The sequence below is a fragment of the Mesoplodon bidens genome (genome assembly GCF_964165515.1).
Source record: "Mesoplodon bidens genome assembly, chromosome: 19".
NCBI classification, from domain to species: Eukaryota; Metazoa; Chordata; class Mammalia; order Artiodactyla; family Ziphiidae; genus Mesoplodon; species Mesoplodon bidens.
In genome coordinates this window covers 39892019-39919567 of record NC_138179.1, presented here as the reverse complement: position 1 = coordinate 39919567, position 27549 = coordinate 39892019, and the positions used below count along the sequence as shown (strand labels likewise).

At 59.4% G+C, this 27549-nt stretch overlaps 1 protein-coding gene across 6 annotated transcripts; it reads left to right on the top strand.

Moving 5' to 3' along the window:
• Positions 1 to 1015: 1015 nt before the first annotated feature.
• Positions 1016 to 27549, top strand: RHBDF2 (rhomboid 5 homolog 2). 6 transcript variants are annotated; one of them, XM_081220131.1, is made up of 19 exons: positions 1518 to 1597; positions 13467 to 13642; positions 17127 to 17291; positions 18081 to 18208; positions 18748 to 18943; positions 19028 to 19231; positions 20570 to 20698; positions 21071 to 21189; positions 21349 to 21543; positions 22594 to 22705; positions 22927 to 23001; positions 23184 to 23345; positions 23704 to 23813; positions 23963 to 24026; positions 24121 to 24215; positions 24444 to 24519; positions 24671 to 24771; positions 24950 to 25103; positions 26009 to 27549. In XM_081220131.1, exons 3-19 carry the CDS (start codon positions 17148 to 17150, stop codon positions 26426 to 26428), a joined length of 2484 nt encoding a protein of 827 aa, XP_081076257.1. In that variant the 5' UTR covers positions 1518 to 1597; positions 13467 to 13642; positions 17127 to 17147; the 3' UTR covers positions 26429 to 27549. The 6 variants fall into 6 exon arrangements, with proteins under 6 accessions (XP_081076256.1, XP_081076257.1, XP_081076255.1 ...); XM_081220130.1 differs by lacking the exons at positions 1518 to 1597; positions 13467 to 13642 and adding an exon at positions 1016 to 1104; XM_081220129.1 differs by lacking the exon at positions 13467 to 13642 and having other exon boundaries at positions 1529 to 1597.

Here is a 27549-nt window from a genome sequence, read left to right as displayed (position 1 = left end):
GAGGGACACTACAGTGGGGGGGGCGCCTGGGGCCGAGGGGACTATACCTCTTCCCACCCCATGGGAGCAGCAGGGCTAGGGGAGAGGCTGCAGCAGAGGAGGGAGATCAGGAATCAAAGCTGAGCTTCTCTGGGCTGAGAGCAAGTAGAGAGACTGGCTCAAAGTTGAGGAGACATTAGGGTCCTCCTGTGATAATAGTAATTACAGCAGTAGTTACAATAGCAGCTGCTAACAGTTATGAGCCCGTGCCACGTGCCCTTCAAGGGGCTTCTTACAAGAGACAGGGCCTATTTCCCCCCCACCCCATTTTATTTATTTATTTGGTTTTGGCCGCTCTGTGCGGCATGCGGGATCTTAGTTCCCCGACCAGGGATGGAACCCAGGCCCCCAGCAGTGGGAGCGCGGAGTCCTAACCACTGGACCGCCAGGGAATTCCCTTTACCCCCATTTTAAAGAGGAGGAAGGCTGAGGCCCAGGGAGGTTGAAGGATTTGTCCAAGGCCACACAGGTATTGATAGTAAGTGTCAGAGTCAGGACCTGAACTCGGCTCCTCTGGCTGTAGAGACCCCACCGCCCGTGATTTCACAGGTGAGAAGGCCGGATCTGGGTCAGTACGTTGTTGAGAACTGCCTCAGACGGGCTAGGGCCCGAGCCAGGCGACCCCGTCCTGGAGGCTGACCCCGCATCTCCAGATCTTGAGCTCTTTCCTCTGCGTCCGCTGCAGGCACCCGTGTGAACCAAGGTTCCGCCCCATCAGGAAGGTCTGTGTCGTGGGGACAGAGGCATCGCGGGTTTTTACCGGGTCTGCCCTAAAGGAGACTCCTGTAACTCCTCCAGAGTCCCCGCCGCCCACACAGGCACTCAGTGGGGCTTCTCCTAGTAGCAAAGCCTAGGCACCTTTTTGTCATCTGCGCCAGCTCTGGATTTAGTGCCGAGGGCGGGTGGGGGCGGGGGAAGTTGAGCAAGATCTGGTCTCAGCTTCGGAAGGAGCCTCCGCCTCGGGAGGATGCGGAGGAGGGCACGTTCGCTGTATAGGAGAAGCGAGGGCAGTGGCGGAGATCAGAGAAGGCGTCCCGGAGGCGGGAGCTGCAGCAGGACTTGTAGGTGAGACCCTCCAAACGTGTTTCAGGGAAAGGATGAGGGCTAAAAGTTTCCAGGGAACAGGCCCGATTGGCCTAAGGATGAAGACTCTGGAGGGAGGGGTATGGAAGGTGGCTGTTATTTATTGGAGTGGTTTTTCTTGGGGGTTGACCTGATGATAGCACTTCAGACCTAGATTATACGCTTTGTCGGGGGAGGAGAGGACGGCGCCCGGAAGAGACCAGCTCCGGCGGAAAATAGGGCTCTGCCCAGGCGGGGACACCACTAGGCCGACCGCGGAAGGGCAGCGCGAGCCGGGAGCAGCAGAGCAAGACCCTTGCGTCTGGGACCGAGCGTGGCCCCGCGGGCCCCGCCCCCCGGCGCCAGGCCCCGCCCCCCCGCCCGCGCGCAGGTAGGGAAGAGGCGGAGCGCTGGGGCCCCGCCTCCAGGAGCCACCGCCCAGGCTCTGGCCGGCGCCGCTAGGAGCTGAGTCCCGGGAACTTGGGGCCGCAGGGAGGTGAGCGCGGGGCGACGGGCGGGGCCGGGTTCGCGGCAGCCGGGCTCCGGGCCCCGGAGGGGCCGTGGGGTCGCGCCCGAGCATGCCCTGGGGCGGCGGTGCGCGGCCGGCGAAGGGGCCGGCGCTGCGGAGCACTCGGGCCCCACGTGGGCCGAGCCCGAGGCCAGAGGTCGGGGCTCGACTCGAACGGGGCCGCTGGACCGGGTCTGCCGGCCCCTCGGACTCAGCTCGGACAAGACGCCTAAGGGGTCCCTGGGCCACGGGTCACCAGAGGTGGGGGCATGCTGATTGGGCAGAAGTTTAAAGTCCCGGGAGGAAGAGAGGGGACAGCCCCAGGGCAGGACCGCCCAGTCCCGCCTTCCTCCCAGAAGCGCCTGGAATTCATACCTTCCCCTCCCTTCCCCTTTCTCCTGGGTGAGCTGCCGCGGTCGGGGCGGAGTTTGTCCATTCAGTCTAGCAGAGGTGGAAACAGGTGCGGGAGGGTGGGCTCACAGCCAGGCTGGACCAGAGCTCAGAAATTGGACCCAGGACTCCTGACTTCTGGACAGAGGGGCTTGGAAAGGCTGCCCCTTCTCCGTTCCCCCAGGGCACTGTGTTGGGTTAGAGAGGAGTATGTCCCTAGAGTATAAACCCACCACCCCAGGGCAGAGGGGAGCCCAGGTCTCAGCCTAACTGGGTGAAAGGCCAAGGGGGAAGGCCTAGAATTGGAGCCCCTGAGAGGGAGTGTCTAAGGAGGGGAGGGCTTGCGGGTTTGACCCCACACGTGGACTGGCTTCTTTTTCCCAATGGCTATAGATTTAGGACCCTGTGTGGGTGGCATAATGAGGCCAGAGTCTGTGTTATGTTACTGTCACTTGCTGTAGGTAAAGCAGAGCACAGAGTGGAAAGTGAAGCTTCTTTTAAAGCAGTGGTCCTCAGCAGTAGGTGATTTTTACCTGCCAGGGGACATTTGGCAGAGTGTCTGGAGACATTTTGGTTGTCACAACTCCGGGGCGGGGGTCTAGGGTGTAGAGGCCAGGGATGCTGCTAAACATCCTGCAGTGCACGGGGAAGCTCCCACCACAAAGAATTACTCAGCCCAGAGTGTCAGTAGTGCTGTGCCGAGGTTGAGCAACCCTGGCGCAGTACCCCGTCCACCAAGTTACTTCTCATTGACTGCCCCTCCCTGCCTTAGTTTCCCCAGGGGTTAGAGGAGGAACTTGGAATAAGCCTAAATGAGATAAGCAGTAAGGAGGTGTGAGGGCAGTTATGCCCTAGCAGCAGGCCTCCCTTGGTGCCACAAGCCTGCCTCTTCCCTGCTTAAACCATGAGCCCTGCAGGAAGCAGTTCTGGGTGCTCCGGGGGAGGCGCTGGGAACAGGGGCCCTCTCACAGCTCTGTCCTGGAGTGTTTCACCCCTAGGGCACCTCCCACGCAGGGTGAGCCAGGGCCACCCTGGAGGTCAAATACCCCTATGGGGGGGCGGGGCGCGAGCTCTGTTCTCATAGATTTTCCCAACGCTGGACTGCTAGGTGGGCCTGGACGCCTGACGCCACGTGACCAGCTGTAATTTTCCCTTCTGAACCCACACCTAACTCCTCAGTCACTTACACCAGGAAAATAACATCCGAGGATTAACAGGGCGCCTAATTCCTTGCGGCTCCCCAGTCTGCTTCCCTCCTGCAGTAGAAAGTTCCACCGTGGCTGTGGGAACCCTGGGTGAGACAAGAGGCCCAGGGTGGGCCCAGCTGCTGGTGGAGTGATGCGCCCCCTGCTCGTGGTGTTAGCTGAGCACCAGTGAGAGATGGAGGACAGCAGAGCCACAGGCCTGGGGTTCCCCCGGTAGGCATGACTTTGAATTATTTGGGTTGGACTCAAGGAGTATGCTCCCGCTTTTCAGGGCATTGGGGCAGGGGGCTGTCACAGAGGGGCAGGATGGGATGAAGCAACCATTCATGCCCAGGAGCCCAGGCCACCTCACTGCCCTCCCTTCCCACTTCCTGACAATATCCATCCCTCCCTCCCCCCACCATCCTGTTCACTTCTGGACCCTGGCCTCCTGACCTGGGAACCCTGGTGGGGTCAGAGGGCAGGTGGCAGTTTCTGGTTTGACTTTTGCTTTAGGGGGCTTCTTTTGGCCTTTTAAATTTATTTTATTTATTTATTTATTTTTTTAAATTTATTTATTTTTATTTTTGGCTGTGTTGGGTCTTCGTTTCTGTGCAAGGACTTTCTCTAGTTGTGGCAAGTGGGGGCCACTCTTCATCATGGTGCGCGGGCCTCTCACTGTCGCGGCCTCTCCTGTTGCGGAGCACAGGCTCCAGACGCGCAGGCTCAGTAGTTGTGGCTCACGGGCCCAGTTGCTCCGTGGCATGTGGGATCTTCCCAGACCAGGGCTCGAACCCGTGCCCCCTGCATTGGCAGGCAGATTCTCAACCACTGCGCCACCAGGGAAGCCCAGGCCTTTTAAATTTAAAAGGCTGGAGTGAGACTTTCATCTGTTCAGCTGAAAAACAAAGAAACAAACCCATAATAGTGACCCCCATCTGTTGTGTGCCTCTCAAGGCACAAAGCAGCATTCAGACTTGGACAAAGCTGTTCAGGAAGTAATTGTCAGGGCCTGACATTGAACCTGGGCTGTCTGTTCCCAGGCCCAGCCCTAGAACCTTCTGCCACCTGCCAGCAAAAGAGTACCAGGTGACTCCTACCTGATTTGCTCATTTCTGAGCTGCAGCCATACCTGGTGTAACACACACGCACATATGCACACAGGCACACGCTCATTGCCTAGGAGGGGACTCCTGGCCCTCGAAGAGGAGGAATACATCACACCAGAAATGCACTGTGGGAGCCACTGGGGTCCGAGCCCAGCTCTGGGTCAGTGGTGGTGTTTTCACTGTGGCCAGAGCTCTTCACAGGGTTCCTGTTGATTTGCTGTGTACACTTGTCCCCGGGCGAGACCCCAGATGAGAGCAGGGAGTCAGGGGTGTATGTTTGTGCATGTGACTTGGATGAGCCACCTGGCGCTTCCCTTTGGGTCGCGATGAGCGGTTGTGGGGTTGGGGTGGCTCCGGCCCCCTGCCTGCCACCTGGTGCAGCATCAGGGGAGATGTACTCTCCAGGTTGCAGTTCCCCTTGGGTCTCTGAGACACCCACTTTGGAGCAGGCCTCAGTTTTGCCCTGGCCACTGTGGGGATTTCCAGAGTGAGCTCATGCCTCTGCTCCCAGTTTCCCATCCGGCTGGGCCAGGCGGGGGGAGGAGTGGCAGGGACGTCAGTGCGGGCTGACCTAGCACGTGGTGACCCCGGCAGGGAGGCTGCCAGGCAAGGGCAGCTCTCAGGACTGGCATAAAGGAAACAGTTTCTTCTCAACTTCAGGGAAGTACAGACAGCCACTGTGTCCACATTCCCTCATGCAGTAAGTTTATCCAGATGCAAGACTTGAGGTTTCAAAGCTACAGGAAGGCACATTCCAAGCCCCTCTAGGAAAGGGGTTGGAGCTAAATGGGCAGGGCAGATGAGGTGGGCCATCAGGGACGCTGGTCTGGAGGGTGAGGGGTAGCAGTGGGAGGGGGTGATTCCCAGCTTGGGGAGCCAAGAAGCCAGGCCCAAAGGCTGGCAGGCACCTGGGCTATGAGAGTGTGGTCAGAGGGGGGGTCACTTAAGTAGTCCGTGCCTCAGTTTCCCCAGTGGGCTCACAGTAGTCTGCTTGGGAGGGTTGCTGTGAGGATTCCAGTGGTGATTCATGTAAAGCCTGGGCGGGTGCCCGGCTGCACTAGGAGTGCAGTGAGGGAGCTGTCACAGTAACAGGCACGTGTCTGTGTGCCCTTGGCACAGAGTCATGGTGATGCCAGAGGTCTTACCCCATCTTATGGGCTGCTGGGGGGATGAGGTGAGAACATGGTGCAGAATGGCAGCACTGCTGTTATCCTGCGGAAGTGGCTGTGTCTGGGGGGCAGGGGAACCTCAGCACCATGGAGGCCATGGGAACAGTGGGTGGCTTTCCATCTGGGAGTGGAGGATCAGGCTGTGAACTGCTGGCCCCCGCCCTCCAGCCTGTGCGTCATGATGGTGGAGGGGGTTGGTCATTGAGGCCGTGTCCTTCAGCCCTTGCTCCCTCTGGCCGAGCTCCTTGGAGCTGGGAGCGGGGTAAGCTTGGTTTCCTCTGCCTCCCACGTGTGGCCCCGGAGCTTGTGGCGAGAGGGTCCTCAGGTGGTCCTGCCCGGCTGCCAGCAAGAAGCACCTTTTCCCTCTCCTGGTGGCTCTCCCCAGGTCATGCCTCTAGTGTGGGCCCCAAAGGCCTGGAAGAGAAGGTGGGAGAGCTGCCGTGGGACCGGGCAGAGGCAGGACTTGGAACTGCAGTCTGGCCTGAGCCCTGGCTGTTAAGCTCATGGCTTTATCAGCCGATGATAATCGTGAGATAAGGACATGGGTGAGGGAATGTTTGTGAAAGCCCTTAGATAAGCTGGGAAGTGCCATCAAGCCTTAGGTGATGTCATTTCTGCTTGGCGGGCTGGGAGGGATTCATGAGTCAAAGGCCTGTGCACCTAAAACTCGCAGCACCTGAGTCACCACCTCCCTGCCCGTTCTTTTGCCACTTTGCTTGACCAGTTCCAAGGTGGCAGGAGGCCACAGCCCCACCACATAACTATGTAACCTTGGGCAGGTGACTTCACCTCTTTGAGCCTCAGTCTCCCCACCTGTCAAACAGAGATCTGTCGCCTCTGGAACTCTTGGCTCAGATGTAGAAACCAAGTGAGCGATGGTGGCAGAGGTCAGCTGGGAATAATAGAAGCTACCAGTTACCAGCCACCAGTTGTGTCCCAGGCACTGTGCACTCATGATCTCGTGTCATCCCTGGGGATGGGGGCTGCATCATGTCATTTTGCAGCAGAGGAAACTGAGGCTCAGAAGTGATACTTGCCCACTCTCCCAGCGGGTAGGTGGCCAAGCCAGGGTTTAAGCCCTGTCTCCAGCTCCCCAGCCCTCATTTCTCAACAAGAGAACCCATACAGCTCCAAAGCAAGATGGGGGGATGGGGTTGGTGATGTGTGTGGAGAGCTCCCCTGGTCTGAGTGGCCTGGATGGCCCATGTCCATGTGCCCCGAAGCCCTCGCAGCAGCCTTTGGGGCTGGAGCCAGCCTCTTCCAGGGAAGGAGCAAGCCCCAGGGCAGGATTCTGGGAAGTCTGGTTTATTAGCTCCTTAATGACTGTTTACAAGCTGAAAAGTGTTTGCTTGGCATGTTCCCTCCCTGCTGACAGCGGACCTGGGCCTCTAGAAGTGAGGGGCACCCAGCGCCGTGTCCTGAGTGTGTTGAGGTGAGGGACCCAGGGCAGCCCAGGGCCTGACTTCCGGCTGAGTGACGTTGGGTGAGGTGCTTACCTCTCTGTGAGATATGGTCAGACTTTGTCCCTCAGCTGCCTGTGCTCCCAGGGCGACCCCTAGCTAATGGTGACAAAGCCACCTAGATTTTAGACCCCCGGGAGGCTCCTTAGCATCTTATGCATAAACATACTAAGGCTCAGAGATGCTAAGTGGCTTGCCCAAGATCACACAGTGGTTAGGGCTGGGACTCTGACCCTGTGTCCCCCAGTTGGACAGTGTTTTCATTGTCTGGAGTCAGGCCACGAGGAGTGGGTGGAAGTTGGGTGGACTCCACCCTCGCAAGCACGAGGCAGAGGCCTGCTCTGTGTGCCGAGGTTAGTCGTGTCTGGAAACAGCCTGGTCACACCTCAGGGTGTGGGAGCCCCAGCAGGAGTGAAGTGGGCCTCTCCTGCTCCCCCACCCATGCTGCACCCCATTCTCCCCCACCACTGAGCATGTGCTAAGCCTCTGCCTGTTCCAAGGTCCAGTGGAAACCCAACTCCCACGACCTCAAGATCCCAAGAGAGGCAAATCCTCACGGGTGTTTGGAGCAAAGCCTGGTTCACATCAAACCTGGGACAGCGTGGTGCCCAGAGGTTCCTGGTCCCTCTCCAGGATCCCTGCTGTGCCCTGGTGTCTGGCCTGGAAGGACCAGAGCCTTCTGGACCCCCTAGGGGCCACTTCTGACTCCTCTCCTTCACAGCAATGCTCAGGGAACAGCAGGGTTGGGACAGAACAGGCCACCTTCCCAAAGGAGGCCAGGCTGCTGGGTGGAGCATCCTAGGACCCGGCCACTCTGCACCCTTCCCGCTGTTGTCCTTAAGCTGCCGTCGGCCCCCAGGCTCTGGAAGCGGCTACTGCCTGGGGTCTGGAAGGTCTCTGCTCAACTGCTCTCCCCTGATCTGCTTCCATCAGCAGCTTCTGGAGTCCAGAGATTCCCAGAGGGGCCTCTGGGAGGGCACCACGGTGGGCAGGGCCCAGCATTGTGGTCAGTTGGGGAGGTCTGGTGGCACTTCCACTTCCAGTAATGCCTGTCCCTGTGTGTTGCCAGCAGCTGCCACACCTTAGGACGTGGGGACATGGGGCTCGGGCACTCCCAGCTGGCTTTCTGGAATTGGGGTCCCCACAGAAGATGGGGGTATTCACATCTCTGCCAGCCCCGCTGGCATGTGGTCCTGAGAAAGCCTCCGGGCGGGACCGAGTGGGGTTGGGAACATGGCAACCCGTCCTCGCACCCACACGCCCTTGGCGGGCACTGGGTTCCAGGCTGCCACCAAGAGCATGTGCCCAGCGCCCACTTCCCGTGTCTGTGGTCAGCCGTGATGCCCAAGCCACTCTGACTGGGTCACGGAGAGCCCAGAGCCTGGGGTCTGATGGGGAAGGTCACCGGGTCCCTGAACCTGTCCTGTCCCCAGGTTCTTTATCTTCTAGAGTTTGAGCAAAGCCGTTAAAGGTGGAGGAGAAATCGGGGCCTCCCCAGGCTGGGGCCCTCTGTGAGTGGGGCCTCTCCCTGTGGCCGGAGCACAAACCCACAGGTGGTTTCATTTTTCCTCTCCATCGGGGGCAGCTGGGCTGAAGGGTGAGCGTGCGCTGGGGCCGCCTGTGAAGTGTGTCTGCCGACTGGCACCTCTAGGGAAGTGGCTGCTTGCCAGGAGGGAGGGGGGCCACAGGGACGGCTCCTGCTGGCTTCTGGAGATAGATCGGCGTCCCCTCCCCCCCCCCCCCCCCCCGCCTTCTCTAGCTCTGATGATTGGGTCTTCAGCCTCCAACCGGGACACTTTGCTTCCCTCCCTCTTGGTGTGTCCATCTTTTGTCTTCCTAATCCCGTGTGACTCCCAGCTGGCCGCCTTTGCTTCCTCCTGCCCAGAGCTCCTGTCCCCACTGGCTCTTGCCAGGGCAGGGAGGCGTCCGGGGTGAGTCACCGGCCGTGCGGGCCAGTGGGTAGGGAGCCCGGGCGAGGTTGCAGTCTTTACATAAACTGCTCCTGTCGGGCCTGTGGCAGCCGGAGTGGCTCCGAGATCGGCAGAACCAGGGGTTTCACTGGGGATTGCACCCTGGGCGAGGGCCAGCTTCCTCCTTGCTGCTTTCTAAAAATGACCCAGTTCCCAGAAGGGCTGTGGGGAGGGAAACATCGGGTTTCAGTTTCTGTGACAGGGAAGTCGGGGAGAGAGGCCACTTCCTTGCCCCCCGCCCTCACCCCGACATCCTGTGATTCAGCAGGGGACAGGCAGGTCCCAGCGGCCCTGGCTGCCTCCCTTCCCTGCAGACCTCCTGCCCACCGCCAGCTGGGATGAACTTCTGGCCAGGTGGTGGTTTCTTCCCTTCCTCTGTTCAGGGAGCCTGAGGCCCTCCCCGTGGGGGTCCCGTAAACTTCCTGACCATGTCTCGTGGTTCAGAAAGCGGGGCTGCTCGCCCCTCCTCCAAGGGCCCCTCCCTTCTCTCTGTCCCCATTTCTGACCACACGCAGGCTGAGTCCTCCAGGCTGAGTCCTCATGTCAGTCGCCTGCTTCCGGCTCATGAGGTCCTCCCAGCCGGGGGTATGGAGAATGCATCCACCGTTAGCAAGACCAAGGGAGCCTTCAGAAACCTGCTAGTGTGTCCGTGGCGGGCAGGTGGAGAGGGAAGGCGGGCGCCAGAGCCAGACTCCTCAGGACAGTGGAAGCACACGTGGGGGCAGGTGGGGAGGGGACGGTGGGCCCATGCAGCCTGGGGAGGGGACACCCTGCCTGCATGTGCCCTGGTAGTGCTCTGGCGGGGGACCCACCGGGCAGGCCCAGCTCACCCTGGCTGTGGCTGCCAGGACCGGGCTCAGCTGGCTGTGCCCAGCTCCACCCTTTGTGGGGAAACCGGCTTCCCCGGCGGCACCAGCTTGTAGTTTCTGAGTCTGTGTTTCTGCCATATGTGCCTGATCCTGGCTGCTGCTAAAGGGGTTATGCTACTGGGTGTGGGCCTAGTGGTGGTTCAGACCCTGGGTTGGTCAACCCATGGGTGCCTCTGGGCGATGTGAACTCTGTACTGCACTGCTTCTTTGGATATGCACCCCTGCTACCCCATGCTGGACCCCCTCTCTCTACCCAGGGCCCTTTGGGATCTCCTAGGTATCCTGGGGCTGAAGGCTCTTTTCTGGGGAAGGCCCCACCGAAGCCAAAATTGTTGCGGGCAAGTGACAGTGGCCCAGCCGGGTGGGCCAGGCCTTCAAACCTCCCCCCGCCCCCCGCTCACGGTCTGGGCACTGCCGCAAGCCTGGGGGTCTCAGAGAGCAGCGGATGTGACTGGGCCAGGAGGAAGCCTGGTCCCAGGATGTCACAGCTTCCTCTGCAGTGAGCAAGCACTTTCAGGGCGCGGGAGGTAAGGGTTGGGCGGGGCGGGTGCTCCCAGTGTTCCAGCACTTTTTCTGTCTGGTCTCTGCCATCTGGGCTGCTCCACGCCCTGGACTTGGGTTACGCAGGTGCCCAGAGTGGGTCCGACGACCCCTGCATCTGCCCCGAACACCTGCCGCCCCCTCCCCCTCCCTCCCTGAGCCCCGAGGCAGGGGCTGGGCTTCTGGTGCACCTGCCTACCATCTCTGCACAAGTTGGGGGCACAGGGTCTCAGGAGCAGGCCCTCCCATCTGCGGTGGAGAGCGGCTGGGGCAAAGTGGTGTGTTTTTGTGTTTTTGTTTTTCGGCCGCGCCCTGCAGCATGCGGGATCTTAGTTCTCCAACCAGGGATGGAACTCTTCCCCCCTGCAATGGAAGTGTGGAGGCTTAACCACTGGACCACCAGGGAAGTCCCCAAAGTGGTGTTTTTATGCCAAATGTGTGGGCCTCACGTGTGTCAAAGCTGGGCCATCACCTTGTCCAATCCCTTCGCTTAACAGAGAAGGAAACTGAGGCTGTGCCGGTCAAGCTGCTTACAGGCCAGGGCTCTCAGCACCACCCTATGAAGATGGTTAAATGGCTCCCCGGGAGAATGTGCCCCAGCCCTGCCTCTGCTCTCCAGAGCCGCGCCACTTCTCTTTGGGACCCCTGGGATTTCCCTGGGGTTGGTCCGGTCTCCCCAGTCCTTTGGCCTTGGATTGAGTCTGCTCTTCTTCCTGTCAGAAGATTGGGACAGTTGCCAGCAGCACAGCAAGTCCTGGGCTAGGGGTCCCAGCCAGGGGTGGTACGGCCTTGGGATGGGAGGGGTAGTTGGGGAATCTGGGCTGTGCTGGAGAAAGGGGGAAACAGGAGGTCCTCTGGGGACTCATCCTGGGACAGCATCCTCCATCCTTGGCCGGGCAGTGGTCACAGAGCAGGGGTGGGGCAAGCAGCACTCGGTAGAGCCTTCCAGAATGAGCCACTTCCTGGGCTGGCTGCAGGACTGTGGAAGACAGTTTCTGTTCAGGGTCAGTGCAGACTGACCATCTGCAGCCGTGCGTGCGCCCACCCTCTCCCCCGCCTTCCATCCAGTTAGCCATTAACGGGGCTAACTGGGTTGTGGACCCTGTGCTGCGCAGGGGTGGGTGGGAGATACCTACATGTAAGCAAATCTCTGTAGGATGCTATGAGAAAGTGGTTGATTTTGGCTGGTGGTAACGTGACAGGCTTCCTGGAGGAGATGACACTTTACCCTCCTTAAAGCAGCTGGTAGGTGTTGGCCAGCCAGATGGGGTGGAGCCTGGTGGGCCAGGTGCAGGGCCTCAGATGAGAGGAAGTAGGAGCTTGGGGAGCTGCGGGGGACGTGGTGTGTCCAGGGGGGTGTGGGGCAGGTTTTGAAGGGCGCTGGTGTTGACTATGGGGAGATGTAATCAGCTGTGAGTTCCAGAAGGATCCTACCTGCTTGTGACCTTACCCAAGCTCAAACCTGGCAGCCTCACGCTTACCACCAGCCTTCCTCCACTGCATCCCTCCCTCCTTGGTGCCAGTTTCCAAGGGCAGTGCCCGCCTGGTGCCCTCTCACTATACCCTGGTCCCAGAGGAGGCCAAGCTGGAGAACTTTCTGTGCAGGCGTCCCAGGTGAGGCTGTTGTCTTGGAGCTGTCCCCAGAGTGGTGCAGAGTGGCGTCCGAGGCGCCAGCCAGGCCAGCACCACGTCCCGTCTGTCTGTGATCTCCGAGTGGCCTCATCATCCTGGCCTGTCTGCCCTGGGATGCAGGGTCAGAACTCCCTGCACTTAGGGGTAGAAGGGTGATGTCCAAGTCTTGCTCAGGCCTTAAGCAGGGAGCGTCCTGGGCCTCCAGCTCAGCCTCAGATCCCTCTCTGGCACCCACTCCACACCTAGAGTTCCTCTCACCTGTAGTTGGACGATTTCAGCAACCAAGTGAAAGACCCCTCTCTAATATGTAAAGCCAGAGGGGTGCTGCCCCATGGAATCAGAGGGGAGCCCAGACCCTCCCCCGGCCTCCAGTTCACCCCATGGCAGCCCCTTGGGCACCTCTGGGTAACCCCAGCCCTCTGAGAAACACAGTTTGCAAAGTGCTGAGATGCTCGACCAAGTTTCCCTCCAGGCTGGACTCTCTACTCTGTCGCCCTGAGAGGAGGCTGTCCAGCCCGGAGTGTACCCCAGCTTTAAGGAGAGGGGGCGCCTGTTTCCCGAGGAGACTTCAGGCCCTATAGCCAGAGCAGTTTGAGTCCCAGCTGCTCCCCTTCCTGGCTGTGTGAGCTTGGGCAAGTTACTCAACCCCTCTGAGCCTCCATTCTTATCCACAAAATGGAAGCGATGATAATGTCTGCCTCGAAGGGTGTTCTGAGGACAGTGGGATAATGCACGCGAAGGGCCGAGCAAGGCCTGGCCCACCTGGGGCCCTGACCCTGTCCTGCCCCCGACGGCCCTCGGGGTTCTATCAAGCCGGGCCTGCCGCGTGCTCTGCTACATGGCAATGTCCCCTATGTGGGACTTCTCAAAAACAAAGGCTTGCCCTGGAGTTGTTCCCTTTTTTTGCACCAAGCTGCATATGTGGCATCTTAGTTCCCCGCCTAGGGATAGAACCCGTGCCCCCTGCCGTGGAAGCACAGTCTCTTAACCCCTGGACCATGAGGGAAGTCCACAAGTTGTTCACTTTTTAATCCTTACTTTTATGTTGTGTGGATTTTACCTTAAAAAAATATTAATTTAAAGAACCAAAACAACAGCAAAACACTTCCGAATCATTTGAACACTGCCTTGAATATCTGGCTTATTTTAACTGAAAACAGCTCTTAATCAGAAGATAGCCAATAATGCCTGCGTTTTTTAAAGTTAAATGCTTCTAGTAAAGTTCTGTAGAAACAGGAAAAGAAAGTAGGGACCATCTTGATTATGGTTCCCAGCCCAGAGCCCAGGTCTTCAGGTGGTTTTATTAGGTAAATGCCCAGAGGCTGCTGGCCTCCAGGCACTCTGAAGCATCCAGCTCATCACCACAAGGGCCTTTACTCCAGGGGGAGGAGGAGGAGAATATATCTCTTAATCCCTCACCTATGAAGCTGGTGGAATTATTCCCATTTTATAGATGAGGAGACTGAGATCAAGAAAATTAAAAGGTTCAGTAGTCCTGACATGCACCCTTGAGCCTGCCCTCCCTTCCTTATAGGCTGTGAGCACCAAGGGAGCTGCCCTGCTTGACCTGGAGCCATCTGTCCATCTTTCCTTCTGTCTCTGCATCCATCCACCTCTCCGCAGAGCTGAGGCTTCACCCCAGAGCATCTGTGCAGAGTGAGGAAAGGACTAGAACATGCTCTAAAGTCCTTTGCAACAAGACCCAGGAAGGTGTGAGCTCAACCCAAACCCTGAGGGTAGGAAGCTGGGTAGCGAGTGGGCTGGACCCCAGGTACCAGCTGCTTTGCTTGCTTGTTTATCTGATTTTCAACAAATACTTACTAATGCTACATGTGGACCAGCACACTTCTGGCAGTGGAGATGCAGCTGCGAATAAGAAAGAGGGCAGAGAGGGAGGTGAGCAGGGTGAAGTGATGGAGAGACACGTCGGGTAGAGGGGGAGCTGCCTCAGGCAGCCAGGGAGGGCTCCTTGGAGGAGGTGGCGCTCAAGCTGGGACCAGAATGATGAAAAGGAGCTACCTGCTCTGCTGTGTGATGATCTTATCTGGGGAGGAAGGGACCAGTAGGGGCAGAGGCCCAACATTTATGGAGCACCTGCTGGAGACTTTTTTTTGTTTTTTTAGGCACACGGGCCTCTCACTGCTGTGGCCTCTCCCGTTGCGGAGCACAGGCTCCGGACGCACAGGCCCAGCGGCCATGGCTCACGGGCCCAGCCGCTCCGTGGCACGTGGGATCCTCCCAGACTGGAGCACGAACCCGTGTCCCCTGCACCAGCAGGCGGACCCCCACCCACTGCGCTACCAGGGATGCCCTGGAGACTTTTTTTTAACCAGCTTTACTGAGATATAGTTCACATTTAATTTATGTAATTCACATAAAACACATCCATTTAAAGTGTACAGTTGAGTGGTTTTTAGTATATTCACAGGTGTATGTAACCATCACCACTGTCAACTGTAGAGCATTTTCATCATCTCAGAGTGAAACCCACGCCCCTTAGCTGTCATCCTCCAGCGCCCTCCCCAGCCCTAAGCCACGACTCATCCTTCTGTCTCTATAGATTTGCCTCTTCTGGACTTGTATTTGGACCCCTGGAGTAAGTGGTCTCTTTGTGTCTGGCTTCTTTCACCTAGCATAACGTCCCCCAGGTTCATCCATATTGTAGCCTGTCTCAGCGTAGCATTCCTGTTCGTGGCTGAGTAATAGTCCAGTGTGTGGTTTTAGAACATTTTCTTTATCCATTTGTATGTTTTTTTCCCACAGATTATAGTACACTTTTAAAAAAAAATCTTTATTTTATATTATAGTTGATTTACAGTGTGTTAGTGTCAGGTGTACAGGAAAATGATTCATTTATACGTGTACATTTATCTCTTCTTTTTAAGATTCTTTTCCTATATAGGTTATTACAGAATATTGAATAGAGTTCCCTGTGCTATACAGGAGGTCCTTGTTGATTATTTTATGTATAGTGGTGTGTGTATGTTAATCCCAACCTCCTAATTTATCCCTCCCCCCGTCCATTTGTATGTCGGTGAGCATTTGGGTTGTTTCCACCTTTGGGCCACAATGAACATGCCGCTGTGAACATTCCTGAACAAGTTTCTGTGGCCATGCTGCCTGAGTGTGTGTCATGCGTGCAATTGTTTGATGCCCAGGACACCTCTCTGGCGGAGTGGGTTATTCCTCCCTTGTAAGGTGAGAACTTGGGTGACCCATGGTCAAGTGCAGGTCAAGCCCAGGCCACCCGGCTCCAGTCTGTGCTTTTGACCACAACCCCTCAGCACCTCCTCACAGAGGCTTGGCAGGTGCGGGGCGGTGAGGGGCCCAGGGTGGCCTGATGGGGTGGGGAAGGAGCAAGGAGGAGACAAAGCCACAAGGGGTCCAGAGGCCCCAGTGAGAAGTTTGGACTTTGCTTTAAGTGAGAGCTGGAGATCCTGGCCTAGCGTTGAGCAGGGAGTGACATGGTATGATTTGCACATTTCAAAGGTGGATTCTGCCGCCGTGTGGAAAATGGTCCCGGGGTGGGAGCTCGGGGGGCAGCAGGTAGAGGAGTCTGGAGGCTGTGGTCCTTCAGATGAGAGGCAACGGTGGCTCTTCTAGGAGCTGGACAGGGAGTGGGGAGCAGACAGACTCGGAACAGAGGTGGCTGCTGCGTTGCCCTGCCGTCCCGCACCTCGGCCGCCCGTCCCATGGCTGGAGGGCTCCTGTGTGACTCTCCCCTGAGTCGGCAGATGGATGTGAGGTCCCTGACCTTGTGTGAGGGGAGAAGAAATCAAACCTGCCCTAGCAGCCTTGGGACGTGGGGAGAGGAAATAGCGAAGGATTTTAGCAAGAAAAAGGTCACAGGCAGAGTGAGAGATGAAACGGAGAGAATAGATGAGGTGGAGGTGTTAGTTCTGGTGGGTCAAAGCGGGTGTGGGTGTCAGTGGCACCATCGATCGCTATGGAAAAGCCCCAGGTGGAGGTAAACTACTACTTCCTCCTGGCTGGGCCATTTGGCAAGATCCGTTGAAATTCAAGATGCAATTACTCTTCAATCCAGCAACGCCACTTCTAGAAGTTCGTCTTGCGATAATACTGGGACAAGTACACACGGTATAGGCAAGGGTGTCCGTTAACACTGGACGTGAATGTAAACAACCATCAGTCTGGAATTAAGTAAATCTTGGTACATTCCACTCAGTGAAACCTTCCCAGTCATCAAGAAAGATCAGGTAAAGCTAACTGTCTGCATTGACAGGGAAGGATGTCCATGCTATAGAAAAAAAGGTAGGAGTGCATGTAAAATGTTAAGTACACGTGTCCTTTTCCAAGTGCAGAGAGGCACCTGGAGTGGTGTGCGCACCAAGCTCTGTCCTGGAACGTGGGGTGACAGATGGGCCGGGAGTTCACTTTTCTGCTTTACAGTCTTCTGAGTCTTTTTTTTTTTTTTGCAAGGTTCATATATCATCTTTATCATTAAGATATAATATTCTTCCTTTGTGAAAAGAAAAAAGTACCAGACAGGTGGCAGTTTCACTTAACCTTTGAAAGAGGAACCTGCCAACCCTGGGGGACAGGGACCAGTACGGTGGCTTTCTCATCTACCTGGGGATTAGGCTGAGCTGCTACTTCCTTGCTCAAAGCCCAGGGATCTCTCCTCTGAGAACCACCTGCTCCCTGCACAGCTGTGGGCCCCTTGTCTGTGGGTTGCCTGGAGCCTTTCCCCTTGTCCTCCCCCAAGCCCTGCCCCCAGGACGAAGGCAGGGTTCTTTGTCCAAGGAAGCTGACTCTGGCCCCCTGGCCTGCTCTGGCCCCCTGGCCTGCTCTGGCCAGGCTGATGAGGTGGCCAAGATCACGGCAGCTCTGCATCCCTGGCCCTCAACGTTCCTTTCTGGGTGAGGTCCTTGCCTGAAGCAGAGAGACTGGAAGTGGAACGAGGTGGTAAGCTGGGGACCTCCCAGACCCCTGCTGCCCTGGAATGCAAATGAAGAATGAAAATACACCTTCTCACCATACCCCACCCAGCCCAGAGTCGGTCTCTGCTTCATGGTTTAGTGCCTAGAGTTAGGTTTGAGCCAACTTTCTACAGGTTGTTCTCAGTCTGGGCTGCCTGCCCAGGTACCACCCTGACACCCTGGACTGTCCCCGTGTCCCCTCCTGTCCTGCTGCCTCTTGACACACCTGTGCTCCCTCCCTGCTTCCATTCCAGCTGCCCCATCCCTCACCCACCATGGCCTCCGCTGACAAGAATGGCGAGAGTGTCTCCTCGGTGTCCAGTAGCCGCCTGCAGAGCCGGAAGCCACCCAACCTATCCATCACCATCCCTCCGCCCGAGGCCCCGGCCCCCAGCGAGCAGGCCAGCATGCTGCCCCAGGTAAGGGAGCAGCTGGGCGCTCGGCGCCCTGCCACCAGCCACCGCTGTGCCCCCATGACACCTTTCGGGCAGTTTCACTTCCCGGAGGAGGGCCTTCTGGAGCCACAGCTGCCCTGTGGCCCTGCTGTAGGCTGCACCCCGTCCTTCCTGGCCCCAGACTTCACAGGGGGTGGGCCCTGAACTCAGTCTCCATCTCACGGTGGCCAGGGAACATAAGAAACGCTTGCCAGTTCCGCCTGGGAATTGGCTGTTTCCATTCCCTTGCCCGAGCCCTGGCCCTTCTGTGGGCGGTGGGCTGTCTGTGACTTGGGGGAAGGGGCACAACACGCCTGCAGCACCAGCAGCTTGATCCCAGCTCCCGGCTCCTGCGGGGGGATGGGGATGAATCAACGTTACCAGCAGTCCGGACCAGCGCTCCATAAAGAGCTCATTGAGAACTAGCTGCGAAGAGCGTGGGCTCCCCGCACAGCCTGGGCCACCGGGGAGGCTGTCTCATGCCGCCCACTCATGCCAAGGGCTCTTTCAAACATGTAAAGCCAGGCGAGGCCAAGGCTTAGCCACGGCTAAGGTCTAAGGCAGGAGCGCTGGATAGGGAGCTAGGGAAGCATGTGCTGGGATCGCCGAAGACACTAGAAAATGGCGACTTGACCTTCGGAATGAAAGCAGCTTGGGGTAGACCGGGGTCGAGGTTTGTTCTGTCTGGGTTTTCACATTGGGAGCCAGAGCAGAGCCAGCCTGGGATCTGGACTGCATGCAGTCACAGCCCATGCTTCTGCCTGCTGTCCACAGAGGCCCAGGAACCCAGCCTTTCTGAAGAGCATCAGCCTCCAGGAGCCAAGGGTACGATGGCAGGAGGGCGGCTCGGAGAAGCGCCCCGGCTTCCGCCGACAGGCCTCCCTGTCCCAGAGCATCCGCAAGTGAGCACGCCCGCTGCATCCCCACCTCCTCCCCACCCCACCCTCGGCCAGTCAACTCTTGGGACCTGGGTCTTGGGCCCTTCCTGGGAGGCACGGGCAGGCAGCCCATGTTCCAGGCGGGGAAACTGCGGCCCAGGCTGCTCTGTGCCTGGTAGGAAGCCACAGTGAGGAGGCTGAGGGGAGTCAAGGAGCTGGGGGTGGACCACTGCCCTTCAGAGCAGCTCCTGGGGCCTTCCCAGCTCAGCCCTCAGGCTCTTGACTTGATTCCCCCTCTGCCTATCTGGTTCCTGGGCACCGAACCAGGGGTCAAGGGGAAGCTGATCTGCCCCTCCCACTGCATACACACACACACGTGCCCTGTCACCTCCCCTGCACACACACACGTGCCCCGTCACCTCCCCTGCACACACACACGTGCCCCGTCACCTCCCCTGCACACACACACGTGCCCCGTCACCTCTTTGCACACATGGCCTTTCTCTCATTGCGGTTGCTCCCGTGTCACACCCACCTGCTCCCCATCCCATGTGCTCCCGCAGGGGCGCAGCCCAGTGGTTTGGGGTCAGCGGTGACTGGGAGCTGAAGCAGCAGCACTGGCAGCGCAGGAGCCGGCACCACTGCAGCGTCCGCTACGGCCGGCTCAAGGCCTCGTGCCAGAGGGACCTGGAGCTCACCAGCCAGGAGGTGCCCTCCTTCCAGGGCACCGAGTCTCCAAGACCCCGCAAGATGCCCAAGGTGGTCTCCAGCTGGGGGTGCGGGGCGGCAGTTGACTTGGCCCAGGGCCCAGTTGACTCTGCTCACCACCTCCTTCCCGTCCAGATTGTGGATCCCCTGGCCCGAGGACGGGCGTTCCGCCACCCGGACGAGGTGGACCGGCCCCACGCCCCGCACCCACCCCTGACTCCTGGGGTCCTGTCCCTCAGCTCCTTCACCAGCGTCCGCTCCGGCTATTCCCACCTGCCCTACCGCAAGAGGATCTCTGTGGCCCACATGAGCTTTCAAGCTGCCGCGGCCTTACTCAAGGTAAAGACACCTCTGACCAGCCTGCTCCCTCTCTCTCCCCAGAGCATCTCTCTCCCCAGAGCATCTCTCTCCCCAGAGCATCTCTCTCCCCAGAGCAACTCTCTCCCCAGAGCATCTCTCTCCCCAGGCATCTCTCTCCCCAGGCATCTCTCTCCCCAGAGCATCTCTCTCCCCAGGCATCTCTCTCCCCAGAGCATCTCTCTCCCCAGGCATCTCTCTCCCCAGAGCATCTCTCTCCCCAGAGCATCTCTCTCCCCAGAGCATCTCTCTCCCCAGGCATCTCTCTCCTCAGAGCATCTCTCTCCCCAGGCATCTCTCTCCTCAGAGCATCTCTCTCCCCAGGCATCTCTCTCCTCAGAGCATCTCTCTCCCTAGGCATCTCTCTCCTCAGAGCATCTCTCTCCCCAGGCATCTCTCTCCCCAGAGCCATCTCTCTCCCCAGGCATCTCTCTCCCCAGGCATCTCTCTCCTCAGAGCATCTCTCTCCCCAGAGCATCTCTCTCCCCAGGCATCTTCCTCTGTGCCAAGGGTAGTGGTTGCTCCGGGATCCCTGGGCGGGGTGGGGGGTGGGGCGGTGGCAGCTCAAGCAGCCAGACCCACATCCTTCTATTGGTCCCACTCCACTTCTAGTTGTCCCTAGTGTGGACAGCTGGTTTCTGCACTGACATATAAGGTGGAAAGTAGGAAGTGAAACGTGCAGGCACCACTCACTGACCTGTGTTTACTGAACCCCCTTATGTGCTGGGCACGGGCTACAGAGTGAGTTGAGCCAGTGTCACTGCCCTAGAGGAGCTCTCAGCTCGGGTGAGGGCAGGTGTCACCATTCAGTGTGATAAGTGCTGGGGCCCACCCAGAGGAGGGGCTGGTGTCAGGGAAGGCACTTGAGAAATACAAGGAAAGGTTTGCCAGGAAGGGAACAGCATTGTCAGCAGAGGGAACAGCCTATGCAAAGGCCTGGAGGTAGGAGGGAGTAGCAGGTGGTTTTAGTGAAGGGTGGTTACAAGAGGAATGGCAGGAGATGGGATCAAAAGGTCAGCAGGGGCCTGGTGTGCCATGCCAAGAAGCCCATGGGAATAAGGGCGCAGGATGAGTGGTAGGGTGTTAGGTGCCCAAGCCAGAGGGCCGGAGGTCACCAGGGAGAAGTTAAGAGCCAACCATGTAGAGATTGCTGCAATCAGGCTACGCAGGAGCCGGAGCCCAGTCCTGGCCTCTCTCGCAGATGCTCATGCTCTGGACAGGGTCGCACATCCCCAGACAGATGGGCTTGACAGACTCCTTTGGTGTCAGGGGCAGGGGTACCTGACCTGGGATTGATGCCCATGCTTCTGTCTGGCACAGGGGCGCTCGGTACTGGATGCCACAGGACAGCGGTGCCGGGTGGTCAAGCGCAGCTTTGCCTACCCCAGCTTCCTGGAGGAGGATGTGGTCGATGGAGCAGAGACGTTCTACTCCTCATTTTTTAGTAAGGCAAGCATGGGGTGTGTGGGCCCTCGGGGTCGGGGGGCCGGGGTGGGTGGGAGCCAGGAGACGTCACCCGGCCTCAGTCATGCTCTGCTGGGAGCCCCTGAGATGTCCAAAGGCCCGTCGGTGGGATGGGGGTGCGCCTCTCGGAGCTCCTGGGCCTCCGTCTTTCTGTCGGCAGGGCAAGGACCTGAGGTGAGGAAGGGTGCCAGCCGGGAAAGTCACCATCAGGGCCCACAGACACCTGCCTTCTACCTCCCTTCCAAAGAACCTGTCTGGCTTTGTCCTGCCCTTTAATTGAGCTACTGGGGGCAGTGCTGGAGACAGTGACTCCTCACACTGTCTCTTTTTGTGTCCCCGACTCCACACCCACTCCAGGAAGAAATGAGCTCCGTGCCTGATGATGTGTTTGAGTCGCCTCCACTCTCTGCCAGCTACTTCCGGGGCATCCCACGCTCGGCCTCCCCGGTCTACCCCGAAGAGGTGCAGATCCCTCCGTGAGTTCTGGGCAGTCCTCCAGGTGGAGGGAGGCGGCACCGTGGAGAAAGAGCCCAACGACCCTCCCAGGGGGCTTCCCTAGACCACAGGTCCCTCCTGACCCCCCTCATGGGATGTGGGAGGGGAGGACACGAGGCTGAGACCACCGTCCTCACCAGGAAGGAGTCTGACCGAGCCCCGGTGCCCACGGCCAAACGTGGCAAGCGTATCGCATCCAAGGTGAAGCACTTTGCCTTCGACCGGAAGAAGCGGCACTACGGCCTGGGCGTTGTGGGCAACTGGCTGAACCGCAGCTACCGCCGCAGCATCAGCAGCACTGTGCAGCGCCAGCTGGAGAGCTTCGACAGCCACCGGTGAGCCACGCCAGCCTGGGGCCCCACCCACTCCGTGACAGTGGTGGGTGGTCACCGCTCTGGAGAGCCACTCTCAGGCGTAGGCCCAGGGGAGAAGGGCTGAGAGCCATCCAGGAGGGCCTGGGAGCTTCCAGGTTCCCCTGGGGCCCCTCCCGAAGCTCCCCTTATTGTTCATCGAGCCTTTGGTGAGCACCTCCTGTGGGTCGGGAGCAGGGACAGTCCCTAGGGTCACCCTACAAGCATGCATGTCACCTGGGAAGGGTTGTCGGGTGTTGCTGCCTCTTCACCCTCCCCGCTTTCCAGGGCTGCTTCCTCTGCTGGGCTCCCAGACGGTAGCCCAGGAACAAGTGTTCACTGAGCACCGCCACACAGGCCCTGGAACAGCAGAGCAGGGCGGGCGGGGTAGGTCAGAGGGGCAGTTAGAAGCTGTGACCACAAGTGAAGGGACTGTGAAGAGGCCTGCACAGAGACCCTGGGGGAAGCCAGAGGATTGGGAAGAGGCCATTCTCAAAAAATGTACAATGAGCAGCAACCTGATAGACATTGGACCCTAAGTTAAAAAAAATTAAGTGATAGCAGGTGTGGTGAGTGTCCTGGAGAAGGAGGACAGAGAGTGGGAGTGAGCAGCTGGTGGGGAGGAGTGTAGTCAGGAGGAGCAGCAGTTAGCTGGGTGAAGAGAGATGGCAAGAGCATCCCAGGCAAAGGAAGCATCATGTGCAAAGGCCCTGGGGCTGCAGGGATTGGGGTTTGTTCCAGGAACTGCAGGAGAAGGAGAGGAAGGAGGCCAGGGAGGTGGGCAGACGTAGCAAGGCCTTGCAACCAGTGGGGAAGGAGCCATGTTAGACTTCATCCCCAGGGCAGCGAGAAGCCATAGAAAGGATTTAAGCTGGGAGAGACGCATGGAGGTGCATTTTAAGAGTTGCTGTGGAGAAGGATGAGTTGGAGTAGTGGAGGGTAGGGAGCAGGTGCGAGCTGTTGGCGGCTGGGTGCCGCAGGGCTGAGGGTCGGGATGTGAGTTTGGCTCCGCTGACCCGAGGCCTCTGCCCGCAGGCCCTACTTCACCTACTGGCTGACCTTCGTCCACATCATCATCACACTGCTGGTGATTTGCACGTACGGCATCGCGCCTGTGGGCTTCGCCCAGCACGTCACCACCCAGCTGGTGAGTGGGGCTAGGGAAGGGGGGCTCCGCCCTGGGGATCCTAGCCTCCCTCAAGAGGCGCCAGCATCTTGGGCCACCCAGTCCTTCCCACGGCAACAACCTGGCCCAAGCAGGAGGGTGCTCTGGGCTCACCACTGCTTTGCTTCTCAGCCCCTTCCCTGGAGGCCCTTCCCTGGGACAGAGAAACCCCTGACCCCCCGATCCTTCCACCTCTGCACCAGGTACTCAGGAACAGAGGTGTGTATGAGAGCATGAAGTACATCCAGCAGGAGAACTTCTGGATTGGCCCCAGCTCGGTAAGGGGCCCAGGCAGGGACAGCATCTCAGCAGGGAGCCTCTGGCCTCTGCCACCCCCAGCTGGGCAGGAAGGGGGTTGGCTTGCCTGGAAGCCCCCTCATCAGGGGCCCCTAGGGTGAGACTCTCAACAGAGCAGCCAGGTCTGGACCCGAGCTCACTCCCTCCCGCCCTCCGCCCCCAGATTGACTTGATCCACTTAGGAGCCAAGTTCTCGCCCTGCATCCGGAAGGACCAACAGATCGAGCAGCTAGTGCTGCGGGAGCGAGACCTGGAGCGGGACTCGGGCTGCTGTGTCCAGAATGACCACTCGGGCTGCATCCAGACGCTGCAGCAGGACTGCTCGGTGGGGGCAGAGGCCCTCCAACCCCTGCGAGCCCCACCCTGGTCCCCTGCACCATTTCCACTTGCCCCAGCCTGGGGGAGGGGCCCTTCAAGGGCAGTGTCTACGTTGCCTCTGTCCTTCCTCTGCCCTCCCTGGCATCACACACCCCTGCACGCAGCTCAGCACAGGGAGGGTGCCAACCTCCCCAGCCCCAGAGCAGTGAAAGCTGGGTCTTGGGAGTGTCAGTGGGGGTGGGGGTCTGGGAGATGAGCCTGAGCCCTGGACAGCAGGGCAAGAGCCCCTGCCCTGGAGGGGCCCTTGCCCACTCTGATGGTGGTGACCTTGTTCTAGCCATGACCAGCCTGCCTCCATCCTCCAGGAGACTTTGGCCACTTTTGTCAAGTGGCAGGATGATACGGGGCCCCCCATGGACAAGTCTGCGCTGGGCCAAAAGCGGACATCGGGGGCCGTGTGCAACCAGGACCCCAGGTACAGTCCTGGGAGACCCACAGCAGAGCTGAGGACATGGGGCTGAGTATCATGTGGTCTGTGCCACCCATGAGGATGTTGGCCAGTGGGGGTGGCAGGCTGGGGATGCCGTGGCCCCTCATTTTGCCCCCTCCGACCTCTGCTTCCAGAACCTGCGAGGAGCCGGCCTCCAGTGGTGCCCACATCTGGCCCGATGACATCACCAAGTGGCCGGTGAGTGTCCAAGGAGGACAGTGGTCTGGGAAGGGTGGGGAAGGCCTGTGTGCCGCTGCACAGCCCCAGCTGCTGTCTGTGCCCCTCCTGACAGATCTGCACGGACCAGGCCAGGAGTAACCGCTCGGGCTTCCCGCACATGGACTGCCAGATCCGGGGCCGCCCCTGCTGCATCGGCACCAAGGGCAGGTGAGCCGGCCTGGGCCCGCTGCCCGGAGCCCTGTGCTCCCCCTCTGTCACCCACCACCCAGCTGGCATCCTCCCTCCCCACTCGGGGGCCGTCTGTGGTGTGGGCAGGTTCCTGCGGAGGGGCACCATGTCCTGCCAGTGATGCCTGCTGCGGCCGGGCACTGGGCACGAGGCGGGGGCGGGCAGGACTCAGGCCCCTGATGTTCGCCTTGCCTCCCTGTCCCCCAGCTGTGAGATCACCACTCGGGAATACTGTGAGTTCATGCACGGCTATTTCCATGAAGAGGCCACACTCTGCTCCCAGGTGAGGTGGGGTCTGGAGGGGCCCTGGGCACGAGCAGCCAGGTGCAGCAGCCCGCATGCTCTCCTGCAGCGGGTATCTGGTCCTGCCCCCTCCATCAGGGCCTCGGACCCAGCCGGATCCTAGGCACTGACTGCCGTGCTCTCACCCCCAGGTGCACTGCTTGGACAAGGTGTGTGGGCTGCTGCCCTTCCTCAACCCTGAGGTCCCAGATCAGTTCTACAGGCTCTGGCTGTCTCTGTTCCTCCACGCTGGGTAAGAGGTGCCTCGCTGCCCGCCCCTCAGACCCCTGTGGTGCCCACCCACCTGGACTCCCGGAGGAGGGGCCCCTGGGCCAGGGCGCAGCCGGCACAACCTGCCAGACCCCGCTGCTCCCGAAGTAGCTGACTGGCAGACGGGGCAGGGGGCTGATGCCCGGTGTGTCCCTGCCCAGCGTGGTGCACTGCCTCGTGTCTGTGATCTTCCAAATGACCATCCTACGGGACCTGGAGAAGCTGGCCGGCTGGCACCGCATCGCCGTCATCTTCATTCTCAGTGGCATCACCGGCAACCTCGCCAGTGCCATCTTCCTCCCCTACCGTGCGGAGGTAGGGACTCAGGATGCGGCAGGGAGGGCTAGCTCTACTGCTTCCACGCCTCCCGCCTGGCTTGGCCTGAGGGACGCACAGCCCCTGCCATGTCAGGCTCAACAGCGGATGGACAGCTAAGCTGGGGGCTTCCCGGCCAATTCCTTAGTCCATTCCGAGGCGCGAGGGAGCAGTGATGCCCCTGGGTCACGTGTACAGGTCACCTCCAGAAAGACCTTCTGGACCCCCTCCCTCACTCTGCCTCTTCTCTGCTTCATTTCTCTCCTTTTTTTTTTTTTTTTTTGCGGTACATGGGCCTCTCACTGTTGTGGCCTCTCCCGTTGCGGAGCATAGGCTCCGGACGCGCAGGCTCAGTGGCCATGGCTCGGGCCCAGCTGCTCAACGGCATGTGGGATCTTTCCGGACCGGGGCATGAACCCGTGTCCCCTGCATCGGCAGGCGGACTCTCAACCACTGCGCCACCAGGGAAGCCCTCATTTCTCTCCTTGACCATGACCACCGCCTGCCAGTGTGTCCCACAGCTATGAGTTGGGCTATATGAAGTTGCCCTCATGCAACCGTTCTTGACCCAAAGAAATGGCAGTTTTTTGATCAGTTCAGCCTCACGCTGTGGGCTTGTTCAGTGTCCGTCCCTCCCCATGTGCGCTGCCTCGAGCAGTCTGTCCTGCTTATTGCACTGGGCGTGCGCGTAGTAGGTGCTCAGTGTTGCAGAAAGGGTGGATGGAACGACTCCAGCTTTGTTCCAGCAGCTCCAGCTGCACCTCTCCTGCCCCCTGGCTGTTAGGTTTGGGGTCCCCACCCTGGGAGGGGCTCACGGAGAGGATGACCCAGGTCCTGGGGCTCCCCACAGGCTCCCACCTGGCACCTGGAAGTGACCCTGTCCCCTCCGCATCCACCCACCCCAGGTGGGCCCAGCAGGGTCGCAGTTCGGCCTCCTGGCCTGCCTCTTCGTGGAGCTCTTCCAGAGCTGGCAGCTGCTGGAGCGGCCCTGGAAGGCCTTCCTGAACCTGTCGGCCATCGTGCTCTTCCTGTTCATCTGCGGCCTCCTGCCCTGGATCGACAACATTGCCCACATCTTTGGCTTCCTCAGCGGCCTGCTGCTGGCCTTCGCCTTCCTGCCTTACATCACTTTTGGCACGAGTGACAAGTACCGCAAGCGCGCCCTCATCCTCGTGTCGCTGCTGGTCTTCGCCGGCCTCTTCGCCTCGCTGGTCATCTGGCTCTATGTCTACCCCATCCACTGGCCCTGGATCGAGTACCTCACCTGCTTCCCCTTCACGAGCCACTTCTGCGAGAAGTACGAGCTGGACCAGGTGCTGCACTGACCACCTGCCTGGCGGGGCCGGCGCGGCTGCTCCCACGCAGCGCTGAGGACACGGGGACTGTGCCCGGGCCAGGCTGCCTGCCTGCACAGCGCCCACCCCCGCTCCAGAGACCCTGTGGGGCTGGCCCTGCTCCCAGGAGCTCTGCCCCCGGGAGAGGCTGAGTCTGTAGGAGATGGTCATCAAGGGCAGCTCCTTGGGGGACTGAGGCCCCCCTTCCCCAGGTCCGGGCTGGGCGACACTCCGAACATGTGTTTCTCTGCAGCTCAGGGCCCAGGCCCTGACGTCACCCTGCTCCCCTGCTGTCAGGACCACTTCCTGGGGGGTGGGCTCCTTTCTTCCCAAGGTCCTGGGCTGCTGCCCGTCTCCACCTCTGGCTCTGCTGGTACGTTCCCCCTCCCCGTTGCTGTGAGCCTGCCCTTCCTGGGGACCTGGCTGGGGCTCCCACCAGCTTCCCAGCCCTGCCTGGCCACGGCCCCTTCCTGTTTCACCTCCCATCTCTGCCTTGTGAATCCACGCCCTGCCTGGTGAGCCTGCCCATAACGCTCCGGGTCCAAACCTTCTGGGACAGGGCTTGGCAGTGGTCTGGGGCAGAGAAGGAGCAAAGAGACACAGCTAGACTGGGAATCCGAGAGCCTCCGCTGTTCTCAGCAAACAGGCCGAACCCGCCCCGCACCCAGGCCCCCCAGCCCCTCCCAGCCCAGTCCCTTCCTCCAAGTCAGTGTTCTGTCTCCTGGGGCTGGACTGACACCAGCCAGCCCGCCATCCTCTGCCTCACTCCTGCCCAGGCGAGGGCAGGGCCACCCCAAGGACCTGTGTCCAGGGGTTGCCCAAGGTCAATCAGGCCTTTTTTTTTTTTTTTTTACCAGTTTATATTACGGTCCTAATTTTTTTTAAGTAACGCTAACTTTGTATGGACGATGTCTGAAATGTATTAAATGATATTCTTTAAGAAAGTATTGTCTTTTGACCTCCAGCCTCGCATAGAATAAAAGCTGGAACTTTATTTTGGGAGTGGGGGGTGGCAGGGTCAGCCCTGAGGAGCTAGGGGGCAGGGGCCCAAAGGGACAGTGGATGCCTGTGGGACTTGTGGGAGATTTGGTTGGAGAAGAAGCCAGGTTGGG

What these genes read in the sequence shown, in the direction of transcription:
- RHBDF2 (XM_081220130.1), top strand. Translation starts at nt 17,148, where the DNA reads ATGGCCTCCGCTGACAAGAATGGCGAGAGTGTCTCCTCGGTGTCCAGT. An exon ending in ATGACATCACCAAGTGGCCG is followed by an intron (nt 24,027 to 24,120) that starts GTGAGTGTCCAA and finishes CCCTCCTGACAG; the next exon opens with ATCTGCACGGACCAGGCCAG. An exon ending in AGGCCACACTCTGCTCCCAG is followed by an intron (nt 24,520 to 24,670) that starts GTGAGGTGGGGT and finishes TCTCACCCCCAG; the next exon opens with GTGCACTGCTTGGACAAGGT.